The sequence below is a fragment of the Aspergillus multicolor genome (assembly GCF_047715735.1).
Source record: "Aspergillus multicolor strain CBS 133.54 unplaced genomic scaffold BDW74scaffold_31, whole genome shotgun sequence".
NCBI lineage: Eukaryota > Fungi > Ascomycota > Eurotiomycetes > Eurotiales > Aspergillaceae > Aspergillus > Aspergillus multicolor.
In genome coordinates, this window is record NW_027395982.1 from 327,397 (window position 1) to 340,178 (window position 12,782).

A 12,782-nucleotide genomic window follows, 5' to 3' on the forward strand; every position below is an offset into this window, starting at 1 on the left:
TCTTCGACATTAACTAGGTGAAGCTGAAGACGCCAGGTGAGCGGGAATCATGAGTCGTCATCTCATCAGTCATAGCCATAGATACCCATTACAGTAATGCACAAACATTTGACCCATGCAGCTGAATCAGACCTTTCCTCCCAGGACGTCCGCACTCGAAAACACACTCGCCTTCAGCCCATACTTATTCCCCGACATGATGTCCAGATACGTCCAAGCATCCCTCTTATAGTATATCGGTCTCTCTTCCCTCTTCACAAGACCCAGCTCAACAAGCTTCTTCAGCACCCTCTTGATGTCTGCAATGTCCTCATAGTCCTTCGTGTAGACTGCAATCAGTCTAGGCTTGCCCTGGGTATCCAATTCCGACTTCGTGGCTACCTTGGCAGCAATCCCTAAATGACCTTTCACGGTGGCCCCCGCGACAGCATCCCAATAAGAATCGACCCTGTCCGGCGTGATGAACATCATCCATTTGCCTGAGATGCAGTTGGTCTCGCGTGCCAGTTCGAGGAGGTCTTTCTCTAGCTCGCGTTGTAGCGTCTTGACTTTCCGGCTTAGCGCAATGGCACTACCCTTCTTCTTGTCATTTTCATAGCGCAATTGCGCTTCTTGCGCTACGTATGCGTCTAGGGCTTCCTGGCCTTTTTTCATGAACCCTGCTCGGTCTTCATTGTCGCGTACACGATCTCGCGGTTGTACGTAGATCCACGAGCCAATGTCCTCTTCACTTGTGCTTGAGGCTGGGAGTCTGTCGAGGAAGTTGGTGCTGGTCTCGTTATCGCTAGACCTGTTGCGTGGGAGGTGAACGGGGCCAGTGTCAACGTCCATAGGAGATGGTGCCGTTTCGTTATTCTTTTCCTCCACGACTGCAGGCGTCTTTTCATTCTCTTCTTTCCTTCGAGCCTGAATGGTGGAAAGGAGATGTGGGTGAATCTGAGTCCAGTATTTCTCTGGGTTGTATTGGGCTGCCTCTCGTTCCAGCTCTTCTTTCTCGCCGTCGGAGCCTGTGGCACTGTCAGCACAAAGGAGTTCTCGTTCATTGCCTCTCCGTAGCGCACCGTAGAAGCTAGAATCATCGGAGAAGAGATCCTCAGGACGGACGGTCGTGGATTTAGACATTTTGCGGACAGAAGTAGGAGGTTGGGATGTTCATAGGCAATTGGCTGTGTGATGAAGTCTTTCAAGATCGTGTGGAGATGGCTTTATTGACTGAAACAAGATACCTTAGGCCGTGAGTTGGTTGACACTCACTTCCTTGCACCATCACTAAGGCTCATTACCCACAGGGTGCCGCAATTTTGCCAGTAGAAATGGATAGAAATGGATTGGTGGTTGTGCTGTGTAATAGCGCCTGTTTCAGAACAACAGGCGCAAATTTCAAATCGTAAATTTGGAGCAGCAGAAAAATACTAGCAAGTCTTCACTCATCTATAACCAGAACATTTAACGTCCTTAAAGATAGCATGTAGCAGTAAGTGGACTGGGTGGGTAAGAGATAACCAAATGCGCAGATAGTAGAGTAGACGGAAGTTTACATCCCAGGGGCTGCAGTGCCTAGCGTTAGGCGCTGGTGCCCCAAAGTCCCCGCCCCGCGCAGGTGACGGGGGCTACTTTCATACCCCAACATAGGGCGGATCGAGAAAATCTGATTATATGCTTAACCTAAAATCCTTGTAGATAGAACCAACTCAAGGCACGACTACGCTAGCAGCAGGCTAGAACGATCCTTCAAGTCTGTCAGTCCTGAAGAATTGAGATTAGCGGACTGTCCAGATAGTGGACCCCGCATTCTCTCACCATCAAGACGTCATATGCGAGCAGGAATATGCAGGTCAACGATATTGAATTAATAATCGTCGGCTGAAGGATTCATGACTCAATCTATAGGTAGTTCTATAGGCTGGCCGGGTGGTATGACAGTGTAGATCTCGTCTTTGTCGGTTTGATCTCGAGGCCTCGCATTCAGGGTCTCAGACTATAAACACCGCAAGCTCCCTTCTTCTTCGCCATCTTCCCAAGTGCCATCGCAAAACAACATTCTTCCAAAATGTCTACCCCCTTTGCAAAGTTCCCTTCCACTGCGTCCATCACACCATCCCCATTTAATGTCGCAGTCCCTGATGAGCAGCTCTCGGACTTCAAGACTCTGCTTAAGCTCTCTAGGATTGCTCCCCAGACGTACGAGAACCTCCGAGGAGAACGTCAGTATGGGGTAACTCATGAATGGATGTCTACAATGAAAGAGGAGTGGCTGAGCCGCTTCGACTGGTAAACAAAACCTTCTATGTACGATTCCCAGGCACTGACTTCCACAGGCGAGCAGTTGAAGAGCACGTCAACAGCTTTCCTCAGTACACCACTGAGATCGAGGGTTTGACGATTCATTTTGCAGCTCTGTTCTCGGAGAAAGCAGATGCAATTCCTATTGTGCTACTTCATGGATGGCCTGGTAAGACTATCCTCAAGTTACTACGTCCGACATATCCTTACGCAAACAGGGAGCTATTTTGAGTTCCTTCCGTTGCTTCAATTGTTCAAGGACGAGTATTCTCCTAGCACTTTGCCGTACCACTTGATCGTCCCCTCGTTGCCCGGGTACGCCTTTTCTTCTGGACCGCCACTTGACAGGAACTTCACCGTTGCGGACGCGACCCGCGTAGTCGATCAATTGATGCAGGGCCTCGGCTTTGCGGGTGGATATGTAGCACAAGGAGGCGATATCGGAAGCAGAGTTGCAAGGCTTCTAGCTGTACAGTACAACAGCTGTAAAGGTAAGGATTCGCTCCTGTAGGTGGTTTAGTTCTCCATATGCTGACTGAAACAGCGGCTCACCGTAAGTTCTTGCACCGATTTCACCTCCCATGACTGACCATCGTTCAAGTGAACTTTTGCCCTCTGCTCAAGCGCCCAGAAGGCGTCTCGGATGAAGCGCAGAGTGAGCTGGAGAAGCGTGGGTCCGACCGTCACCAGTGGTTTCTCACTTACGGCAAGGCATACGCAGAAGAGCATGGCACCAAGCCAGCTACAATCGGCCATGTCCTTGCTTCCAGTCCTCTGGCACTGCTTGCATGGTAGGCCTTTTCTATCCACACAGCTTTTCTCACCTGACAAAAACACAGGGTAGGAGAAAAATGTCTCGACTGGCCAGATATTTCCTTGTCCAAGCACAAGATCCTAGAAATGGTTACTCTTTACTGGTTCACCGAGTCCTTCCCAAGGGCGATCTACCCTTACCGCGAGGTAAACGCAAAATATGCTATCTGGTTGCTCGACCTGCATGTACTAACCTCGTCCAGAGTAACCCAATTAAGCCTACTTCGGACCCTATGTTGAACGAGCTCTACATCCACAAACCACTCGGTTTTTCGTACTACCCCAAGGAGCTTATGCCTACTCCAAAGACTTGGGTGGAGAAGACGGGTAACTTGGTTTACTTTAAACAGCACTCTGAGGTAAGAAACATTATTGTTCATGCTTGAACCTAAGCTCACCTGATCGGTACGTAGGGAGGACACTTCGCAGCATTAGAACTGCCAGAAACGTTTAAGGAGGATCTGGTGGAATTTGTGGCGCAGGTTTGGCCTGACGCTTCGAAGTAGACAGCTTCCTGCAAATAAAAGATGTCTATGATTATGTCAGTTAGGGTTAAATCTCCTCGTTGCCCATATAGATTGCTATAGATCGCCGCAGGCTGCCAAGACCCCGCAGTAGTAATTCTCGACCCGCATCAAAATTTATATTTCTACAACTCTCGATCCTCAGCAGAAGAAAGATTTCAAAGACAATCCACAGACCTTTTTATCCTACGAGCTTGGCCTATCAATATTCGACGGCACTAATAGAGCCAAAATGACACAACACCCTTCCTCCAAGACAACAAGCTTTCTCGACCAACCCCCAAGCTGTCTTCAATTCTGTCCAGCATCACCAAATGATTTCGTAGTTGGCACGTACCTCCTCTCGGAGAAGAAGACTACGGACGAAGATGGTTTAGAGACAATCCAGCAATCTAAAACAGGGTCATTGCAGCTATGGCATTTGGAGCCGGAGACTGACGCACTGTATTTACTTACCCCATCCCACCACGAATATCCATGGCTTTGAACTTAAGAGGATACCCTAAACAAATACTAACAACCTCTCAGGACCCAAAAATCAACATACCCCATCATTGTCGCCGTCTTTGACCTCCACTTCCACCCAAAGCAAGACAACATTCTTGCCATCGCAACGAGCGACGCATCCGTCTCTATATTCAGAGTCTCACCAGAGTCAGAGACAGGCTTTACGCTTCTCTGGACGAAGACCGTCCACGAGGACCCCAGTGTCCCAGCATTGTTCTTGGCTTGGTTGCCAGACAACTGGCTGATTCCGAGCCCGGCCAAGGCGAACCAAGATGGGTTTGCAGTTACGTTTAGTGACGGGAGAACAGGAGTGTTCGGCTTGACTGGGGATGCGACTGGATTGGAGGCAGTTGAAGGAGGAGACGTCGACGAGCAGATCACCGAGCTCGGCTCATTCGATGCGAAGCAGCCGATCGAAGTATGGTTTGTCGCGGTAGCTTCGTACCTGAACTCTTCTGCCGAGATTCCCGCATACACGCCCTACATGTTCACAGGCAACGATTTCGGCTCGTTGCATACGCGCCGCTTTGCTGATATCAACGCTCAATCTGAAGTCAATGACGAAGAAGAATTCTCTCCCTTGCCAGACACGCTCATCTCAACCGACGACAAAGCCCTCCACCACACAGCGGGCGTGACATCCATCCTCCCGCTCCCGATTCCCCTCTCGCATGCAGCCGCGAAGGGAGAGCCGCTGTTGTTGACAGGTAGCTACGACGATTCTCTGCGGGTTTGCCATGCCTGTCGGGGCGGGAGAGGGGAGGTCCTTGCGGAGGTGGGGCTGGGCGGCGGTGTTTGGAGGTTGCAGTTACTCGATAGCACGACTACGGCTGGGCCACAAGGGGAGGAGTGGACATTCCTGGTTCTTGCGAGCTGCATGCATGGAGGGACGAGGGTTGTCAGTATTAGTGTTGGAGCGGACGGTAAAGCAAACATTGAGATTCTGGCGCAGTTTACGGAGCACGAGAGTATGAATTATGCGTCGGATGTTTGGAAGGGGAAGGCGGCTGGGTCTGGGTCTGAGCTGCGAGTTGTGTCGAGTAGCTTCTACGATAAGAGGGTTTGCGTATGGCGGGTGCAAGTCTAGATAGATTAATTTTATCTGTGGCCGGCCGGAGACTTAAACTATATGTTTTCGTTCGACTGCGTCAGCTACAATTCAGCATCATGGACGCCAAAGATGTGGAAACGAAGGAGATTCAGTGATAGACGTGAATTGTAACGCTCTAAAATTCATGACACAAATACAACTGGCCGCACTAGCACGCCGGAGCCGTGTCTAAACAATTGTCTCCAGCTCCCGCGCATACCCAATCGCATTCTCAATGATCGAGCTGCTGGCCACAAGGATATCTTTCTCGGAACGAGTTGCAGCCTCCGGTTCAACAGGGAAGTATATCCGTCCATCACGAAGCGTCCACCCACGCTGCTGAGCAAACTCCATAACGGCGCCTTCGGACTCAAGGAAGAGGAGGTTCTTGGCGTTGGAGATGGGGAGCGACGGGTACGCCTTTTCAGAGCAATCCGCGATCTCGCTGCGGATGGTTCCGACGAGCACCTGTGCACCATACATTAGCAAGCCATACCCCCAGTTGATTGAGTGGATGGGGAAGAAGGGACTATGAATACATTTGAAAACAGCGCAAAGTCCTCCGACGGCACCCTCTCTGAATTCGTCTCGCGCCAGACCTTATCATAGCTCCCCTCCATGAGATTCCGCTCCAAATCAACCGGGTACTTGATAAACGGATCATCCTCGACATTCCGCTCCTTCAGACTCGCCTCCTCCACCAATCCCTCCAACACCGTATGGAAGCTCGTTCCATCTCCCGAGCTCAGCAGCAAGAGTAAATAGAGTCCTGTGATCTTGCTACGCTGGCTTGTCTTCGTGTCGAGTGTGTTGTTCGCCTCCCGCTCCAGGTCGTAGAATGGTTGCAGCTGCTGGTAGTATCTCGTGAAGGCCGGGGCGTCGGTTTGGCGGATGGCGGAGAGAGCGCCGAGCTCGAGGGTCTCGCGGGCGAGGACTAGGAGCTGCGGATCTGTGGAGGAGGTGGGAATGAGGGCGTTTTGGAGGAGGAGGGTGCGTTTTGCGCGGGTGAGGAGGGTGTTGACGTTGTCGAATTGTTTGCGGTTTACGGCGTTCGTGAGCTCGGCCACGAGGGATTTGAGTTCGCTGGCCATGGTGTTGGACTCTGGATCTAGACAGAGAGAGTTTATATGACGAGGTCTGTAGATATCTCTGGAATGGGAGAGTGTAAGGAGGAAAAAGAATTGATGGATGTGAGTTGTGAGCTTGGGTGGTTGACGTTGTTCGGAGGAGCTCACATCGGCGTTCCAACAGCTTCGCCGCATGGCTTGGCGGTGTCACGTGAACTCATCCATCAGCAATTGCGGAGGACTTTATCTCTACCTGCTTCGAATTTTTTATGTATAATTAATGGAAAGAATAAACGTGATCATAAAGCAGCATTATCGCTTGCTAGATACATATTGAGAGTCAGAGTGGGAAAGGAAGCCTCCTGTTATAGTTGGAAGAGCTTCATGGATATGTACATCAAGTGAGATCGCAATAGAAACCGAGCTTGAATCTTGGACACCAAAAGCGAATATCTCATGAGAGAATAAGGTCACTTAGTTTGGAGCTGAAGATTTAGGTTGCCAGTGATGCTAGCTTTACAGCTCAATTAGGGCATGACATGGGGCGCTAGAAGACAGAAATCCATGCAGAAATCAGGCGTCTGAGGCTTCGTTAATTCCCTTTCAAATCATATTCAATCATAAATTATCGTACATTAGATTAGGTGAATATATAGTCTAGAATATCCGCTCTGTACTCGGCTCCGGCCAATCCACCTCTTTACAGTCATGGGTCTCCTTGAAATCATTGATCTTTTCAACATTCCAGCCAGCCAGCGAGCGTTCAGCTTCCGCACCCTCTTCCTCGTCCGTAAGTACGGGGTTGCCGAGCCTGATAACGCGCGCCATACGGCATTTTTTGCGGTAATGGGTGAATTGGAAGCAGTCGTCGTGGTTGTGACATGCTTCCTTGCAAGAGTCAAAGGAATCATGGGCTTCAGGCGTAGGCGCGTCAAAAGCATCCATGTCAGCGTTATTCCAGTCTTGGCGCACAGGAACAGAATCGAAGTCGAAGAAGTCGACGATGTCAGAGTAGAGGATAAGACCTGGGTCAATGCCGTTTCCTAGTCTCTTCTGCTGCCAATCCCACAGTTTCACCATATCGACGGGGGCACTTTTGTGGAAGCTAACGGCGGGCTGGCACCAATAAGCTTTGCCGAACGGCGTGCTGTGCAGAGGGTGAGGGTTGAACATGGGCCATAGGCCCTTTATTTCAACGTCTCGCTGTGCTGCAACCCAGCCAAGCACTGAGTCTCCGCAGCAATCCTCTCGGACCATGCCCTGGAACTTGGTGATCAAAAGTTGCGATTGTTGATCCGACTCGGCTTCGACACTCGCTTCTCCATCATCCTGTAGTAGGTGTTCGATCGCAGTGACCGAGAGTACGATTCCGGATCCACCGTAGACGAAGAATGTTGGTTGGGGCTCCAACCAGGTCCCCAACTGCCTACCCGGAGTAGGAGACCCGAGATATACAGGATCGATCCATTTGTAGCGGTCCAAAAGTTGTACTAAGTTCTGCCAAATGACCAAAGTATCGGTCTCCGTAAACACGTACCATTTGGCATTAGGGTTCTGAGCGTAGGCGTATTCGACCATAGACAGGAACTTGTATCGGTCCAAATTCCATCCAGCTTTAGAAGGCTCTAGCTTTTGGTTCCAGTAGTAATAGTCTTCTCGCTGCCGTTGGTATGCCGCTTTATCTTCCTCCGAGAGCACATGAACCACATCTGCTAGTAGGTCGTGAGTGATGAAAGGACCAATCTGTTGTTGCATGTCGGATACAACGAAAATGTTCGGTATACATCTTGTGACACCCTCGATATGCGAACGGAGTAGCTCGCGAGACTCGGCTCCCCCGACCTTCAATGTCACTTGTATCCCATCTTCTGCAAAGGCCGCGGCCGGAAACGATTCGCAGTTCGGCGTGAACTCAGACTCATTCCACTTGCTCGATGGAGGCAAACGCTGTGGTTTTGGCGGTCGTCCATTCGGCGGAGGGTGGGTTGGCTTTTCCCAATTGAAGTAGGGCGAGGTGGTGTGAAGCACATACGCCGTCTGGATGACGATAACAATAAAAGCACCAGCAATCAATGTCTGGCAGAGCAACCGGAGTGGCTGGGGAAAGGCTACCCTCCCAGGGGCCATCGCAAGGGATAAGAATGCTTCAGAGCGCAGGGACAATCATGAAAAACAAACGTCTGCGCGCGCGTGGATATGCCAGAGAAGAGACCGGAAACGGTGACGTTGAAGTCCCGGGTCATCACGTTGACAGCCGCCATGGGTCCGCGAGTGCCATTTAAGAATGGGGTATGGTTCACATTGCTGGCCTATGGTGATGTGATGGGCCGATTCGATAGCCCCTACAGGTCGGTCGATCCATGGATTCCTGGGACACAGGGGCCAAGGGTGGTGACACCTGTACATTATAGGCGCGCTGTGAATCAAGCCCCGCCTGAATGTTTGATCCGCAGATGCTCCCCAGAATAAGACCACTAGACGATGTCTCAGAGCCTCACAGCCACAGGGCTCAGCATTTTTGTGACCAAGCATGATCCTATCAAGAATTCCCCACGAGCAGGAATGCTAAGCATTGGGTTCGGCCCACCATCGCCGCAAGCCAAACTGACCCTCCTTGGCGTGTAGGAAGAGAGTTAGCCTTTGACAGGGCATCCAGAGTTCAGACAAGTTTGACTGACGGTTTGAGCCGCTTCGTAAGCATCCATAGCAGACGCCTGACGTGATTGGCTGCAAGGTATGGGGGCCGATATGGGCTCGGCTTGGCGTTGAGCCGTCAGACAAAAACAAGATCGCCAAGAACCAGCCGGCCCATTCTTCGTCTCTCTTAGCTAGACCGTCACTAGACGAACTTGACCAAGTCGGGCTGATCTTCAAGACGACGCAGGTCGAAACCGAAATCAAACAAAGACATCAGGAGGCCTTTCCATGGTTTAGCACTGCCCTGAAAGAATCCAGGCTGCGCCCAGTGTAACCTGTACGAAAGCGTCTCAATTTTTCCAACTTCGCCCTGGCCTACGTTGCAACGCGAACGAGTAAGGACACCAAGTAGCCGCATTTGTTCCTCTGTTGGCACTACTGGTGTGCGAACGGGATGAGTTGTCGACTCGTTGACTCGAACCACGATCTCGTAGCTGTCCAACCAAACGGGATCGACCACTGGCTTAGGGCTGTTCCTCCAGTGTGAAGGTGCCTTCTCATAGTGACACAGTGACGGGCGACCTAGGGTAGGACAGCACGTGATGAACTTGCCGTAGGAGATCACCCTCTATATACTCAGGCACTACCTGGACTCTTGCGGCGCTGGCGAGCTCTAAGGTGTAGACCCGTGTATTTCACCTTTGGCAGCTAGCACGCTACGACTCGCGTTTACATATACCTGATGTACGAGCATAGAGTATACGGATTCTGGGAAGATAGGTTCTATGTGAAAAAAAGAACAATGACCCGGCAGTCGTCTAGACATACGGCTCGATATCACAATTCTCTCGCTACTTTCACCAGGGTATTGTAAAAAGGAGTACCCAAGCCCGTAACAGGGATCCCACCCCGTCGTTGCGTTCCAGCCAGCATTTGGAACTCTGACACCGTGCTCACCTAGATAGCCTACTGAACCTCCGTCCACAATATCCGTGAACCCAGGCTGGTTCAGGGAGTAAAGCCAGGGGTTTAGGAAGCCCAATCTGGGCTTGCCATCCTCTAGTCTCGCTGCATTCAACCGGGACACAGTGGCTGCGAAAACCGGTGTAGCGGCACTACCATCGTCAGTCAGAACATCACATCAAGCGGGGACGAAATACATACCTGGTGCCTTCGATGTGGAACGTCTCGCCATGATCAACAATGATAAAGTTGTTGGCCTGCGCGGCGACATCGGGGACGCCCCTCCCTTGAGGATTGAACAATCCATCCCACTGGCTACCACGTCTCATAGTCATTAACACTGGAATCCTGATATGACGGGCGTGTGAATCGTTCCGAGAAGCCCCCTCCAGAGAACTCCACGGCTTTCTCAGGTATACCGAAGGTACCGCCCACTGAAGTGACAAAGGGGCACGATGCTGGGAAATATGCTTGAAATCTAGTACTATTGGTGCCGTCGTTAGTCAGGCATGATCGACCAACGCCGTCATCGCCGCTGCCGAAGATCACTGAGACACCACGCGCTCCAAGTTGAGCGAACAAATTGCAAGTCGCCTCCCCGTACGATTCAGGAACGCTCTGCTCTTCTTCACCATACGAGGTCGACAGGACTGCAGGCAGTTCCTCATCCGAAGGTCTAGAAGATAGTGGAGTTGCTCCAGATACGGCTCATTGACGGACTCGTCTTCATCTGTCCTGGTAGTTCCAGGAAGGTATGGAGCACAGCCTGCAGTGGTGTAATATTGCTGAAAAAGACTCCCAGTTGTAGCCCGGTTTGTTATGTTTACATTATTCTGTTCATATACTGGAGGAGGTTCTATATAAACAACTTCTTTTACTAGCTAGAACTAGTACTATAACACAATTCAAGCTGATATTCATTATCAATTTCTTCAAATATGTTGCGAATGTGTTGTATGCAAGAGAGATTGCATATTGGATGTCCAAACTTGCCTCGGCACTGGAAATCGATGAGTTTTGCAGATTGAGGCCTCCGTTGATGGACACGATGGTGAAGTTGGCGTCTGTCCTGTTTGGCGAAAAGATATGCATGAACTGGTCAAAAATCACTAGAGCGTGCATACTCTTCCAGATAGCCTGAGATTCCAAGTCGGTTGCGAGGGTCTGGCTTTCCGTTTGTATCATAGAGTCCATAAAGCTCTCGAATGCAATCAGGAGTCACGGTGCTAGAACAGTCGGCGGTCAATTGGTCGAATGTTGTAGCGACCGGTTCGAAAGCCGGGCGCTTCCCCAGAGCTGTGGCCTGCCCAAAATGCGTTGTTGGTTGAATCATTCGGATATTTGAAGCGAGCTCTCGTGGAACAGAGTAACTCAAGGTTCTGATTGCACGTTTATGTGTATGGCGGTTGGTGAAGGTGCAAAACTTTGTCCGCATCAAGGATTCGGCCTGAGACACCGTTACTATAAGTTCAACCCAGTTTCCATGAGCTCTGATCAATTCTGCTGGTACGTCTGCTGATGCTAGCCAAGACAGGATATGCCCTAATGTATCATCGGAAGGGTGTAAGAACGCTTCAACCTGATCATGTTTCATATGCCGACCATAACTGTGATGCCTCGGCGTCGACAAATCGATAACTATCTGTTCGAATTCGGCAGCTCTATCTTGAAGGAGGGCTATGTGAGACTTCATTAACTTGGACGGCGGCACAGCGGGGCCTTTGAGCCAGGCCTTTGAGACGGTTTGAAGCTGCTCGACGACAGCATAGGTGGAATCAGCAGCAACGATGCTGATCAGACACGCGACAAGGGCAAGTGCCCACACGAAAGGTAACAAAGTCATTGCAAGATTGTGATAATTGAATCAGGGCGAATGAGGTGGCCGTCAAGCTGAAAACGAGAGACCTGAAGGTCTTGTATGGCAAAGAAATCAGCACCTGCCAGGAAACACCCACCGCCAACAAGTTCCCGCCTTAGATCTAACGATAAAATTAGTTTGCGGCTGGCGTCTAATGAGCGTAGACCAAGGGTGAAATATTTGGTTCAAGAAATCGGATCTCCAGCCTGCCATGATCGAAAGAAAAGAGGCTTATCCACCAGTCGAGCCGGCTAGACGCGTCAAGTCCACCAACGCCTCATTTTCAAACGACCAGCCTGAGAGGAATGTCTCATGGGTCATACCATGGCCGTTCCTGACATGCGTGATAAGCTTCATCGTAGAATCGTGGTAGAGCTAGAAGTCTAGCGCGAGTCGGCACTTGAAGCTATCCTTGACGAATGTCGGATCAATTGGACCAATTACTTTCTCCTCTGCCATGAAAAGCCGTTGTGATGGACGGGCTCATCCAAGGACGTGCCTTATCTGATCCCACTGATCCCGCATTCCTCTGATCCCTTTGTTGGTCATAAATATAGATGGCAAACGTCGTTGTTTATTGAGGCCCTAAAAAAGTAAGGGAGTGGAGACGATCGACAACGGTCTTTGATCAAAGTAAGAGCCTAACCTTGTCCGGGATAGCGCAACTGGACCCTAGGGCCCCAGGGTCCACTCGCTACTTCTCTGAGGTCATAGTTGTCGCGGATCTGATGTTCAACATGGGCCATGGCCTTAAGATCTGTCCATTCGAACTTGGATATATCGCAAGGCTGAGCCTGCAATGTACTCCGTAGGTGAGGCAAATAAGCAGGGGAGCCAAGACACGATACGAACCGAAAGCCGAGCTTATCTCGAAGCGGACGGCCTACGGAGTAGTGGAGGTAAGTACCCAGCAGCCCCAACAGCATATGGAGCAGTATTGGCGGCAAGTTCAAGCCAATATCGCAATATTGAATTTTGATATCGACTCTGACAATACTAATCTTCATCAGCGCATGGACATGGCATTTTGCAGATTCAGT

General features: G+C 50.5%; 7 protein-coding genes across 7 annotated transcripts; 3 read left to right on the forward strand and 4 right to left on the reverse strand.

The window, feature by feature from the left end:
• Positions 1–126: 126 nt before the first annotated feature.
• Positions 127–1,122, reverse strand: BDW74DRAFT_181957 (DUF1917 domain-containing protein; the record flags this gene model as incomplete). Its single annotated transcript, XM_073730140.1, has 2 exons — positions 127–1,007; positions 1,062–1,122. 2 exons carry the CDS (start codon positions 1,120–1,122, stop codon positions 127–129), a joined length of 942 nt encoding a protein of 313 aa, XP_073580116.1.
• Positions 1,123–1,952: 830 nt separating this feature from the next.
• On the forward strand, positions 1,953–3,632 carry BDW74DRAFT_160379 (epoxide hydrolase family protein). Its single transcript, XM_073725611.1, has 8 exons — positions 1,953–2,271; positions 2,319–2,452; positions 2,502–2,774; positions 2,828–2,836; positions 2,885–3,074; positions 3,123–3,243; positions 3,300–3,455; positions 3,510–3,632. The coding sequence occupies exons 1-8, from the start codon at positions 2,051–2,053 to the stop codon at positions 3,600–3,602; spliced, it is 1,197 nt and encodes a 398-aa protein (XP_073580117.1). The 5' UTR covers positions 1,953–2,050; the 3' UTR covers positions 3,603–3,632.
• A 220-nt stretch (positions 3,633–3,852) lies between these two features.
• Positions 3,853–5,251, forward strand: BDW74DRAFT_187777 (uncharacterized protein; the record flags this gene model as incomplete). Its single annotated transcript, XM_073731567.1, has 2 exons — positions 3,853–4,064; positions 4,149–5,251. The coding sequence occupies 2 exons, from the start codon at positions 3,853–3,855 to the stop codon at positions 5,212–5,214; spliced, it is 1,278 nt and encodes a 425-aa protein (XP_073580118.1). The 3' UTR covers positions 5,215–5,251.
• A 31-nt stretch (positions 5,252–5,282) lies between these two features.
• rpnL (proteasome regulatory particle lid subunit rpnL) lies at positions 5,283–6,417 on the reverse strand. The gene is made up of 2 exons (XM_073725612.1): positions 5,757–6,417; positions 5,283–5,685 (listed from the first exon to the last, which is right to left on the reverse strand). The coding sequence occupies exons 1-2, from the start codon at positions 6,306–6,308 to the stop codon at positions 5,407–5,409; spliced, it is 831 nt and encodes a 276-aa protein (XP_073580119.1). The 5' UTR covers positions 6,309–6,417; the 3' UTR covers positions 5,283–5,406.
• A 517-nt stretch (positions 6,418–6,934) lies between these two features.
• Positions 6,935–8,932, reverse strand: BDW74DRAFT_160385 (glycosyltransferase family 31 protein). Its single transcript, XM_073725613.1, has one exon. The coding sequence runs from the start codon at positions 8,409–8,411 to the stop codon at positions 6,942–6,944; it is 1,470 nt and encodes a 489-aa protein (XP_073580120.1). The 5' UTR covers positions 8,412–8,932; the 3' UTR covers positions 6,935–6,941.
• Positions 8,933–10,828: 1,896 nt separating this feature from the next.
• BDW74DRAFT_160386 (uncharacterized protein) lies at positions 10,829–11,273 on the reverse strand. Its single transcript, XM_073725614.1, has one exon. It carries the CDS (start codon positions 11,215–11,217, stop codon positions 10,984–10,986), a length of 234 nt encoding a protein of 77 aa, XP_073580121.1. The 5' UTR covers positions 11,218–11,273; the 3' UTR covers positions 10,829–10,983.
• Positions 11,274–11,566: 293 nt separating this feature from the next.
• On the forward strand, positions 11,567–12,234 carry BDW74DRAFT_160387 (uncharacterized protein). The gene has a single exon (XM_073725615.1). The coding sequence runs from the start codon at positions 11,803–11,805 to the stop codon at positions 11,995–11,997; it is 195 nt and encodes a 64-aa protein (XP_073580122.1). The 5' UTR covers positions 11,567–11,802; the 3' UTR covers positions 11,998–12,234.
• The last annotated feature ends 548 nt before the right edge of the window (positions 12,235–12,782 follow it).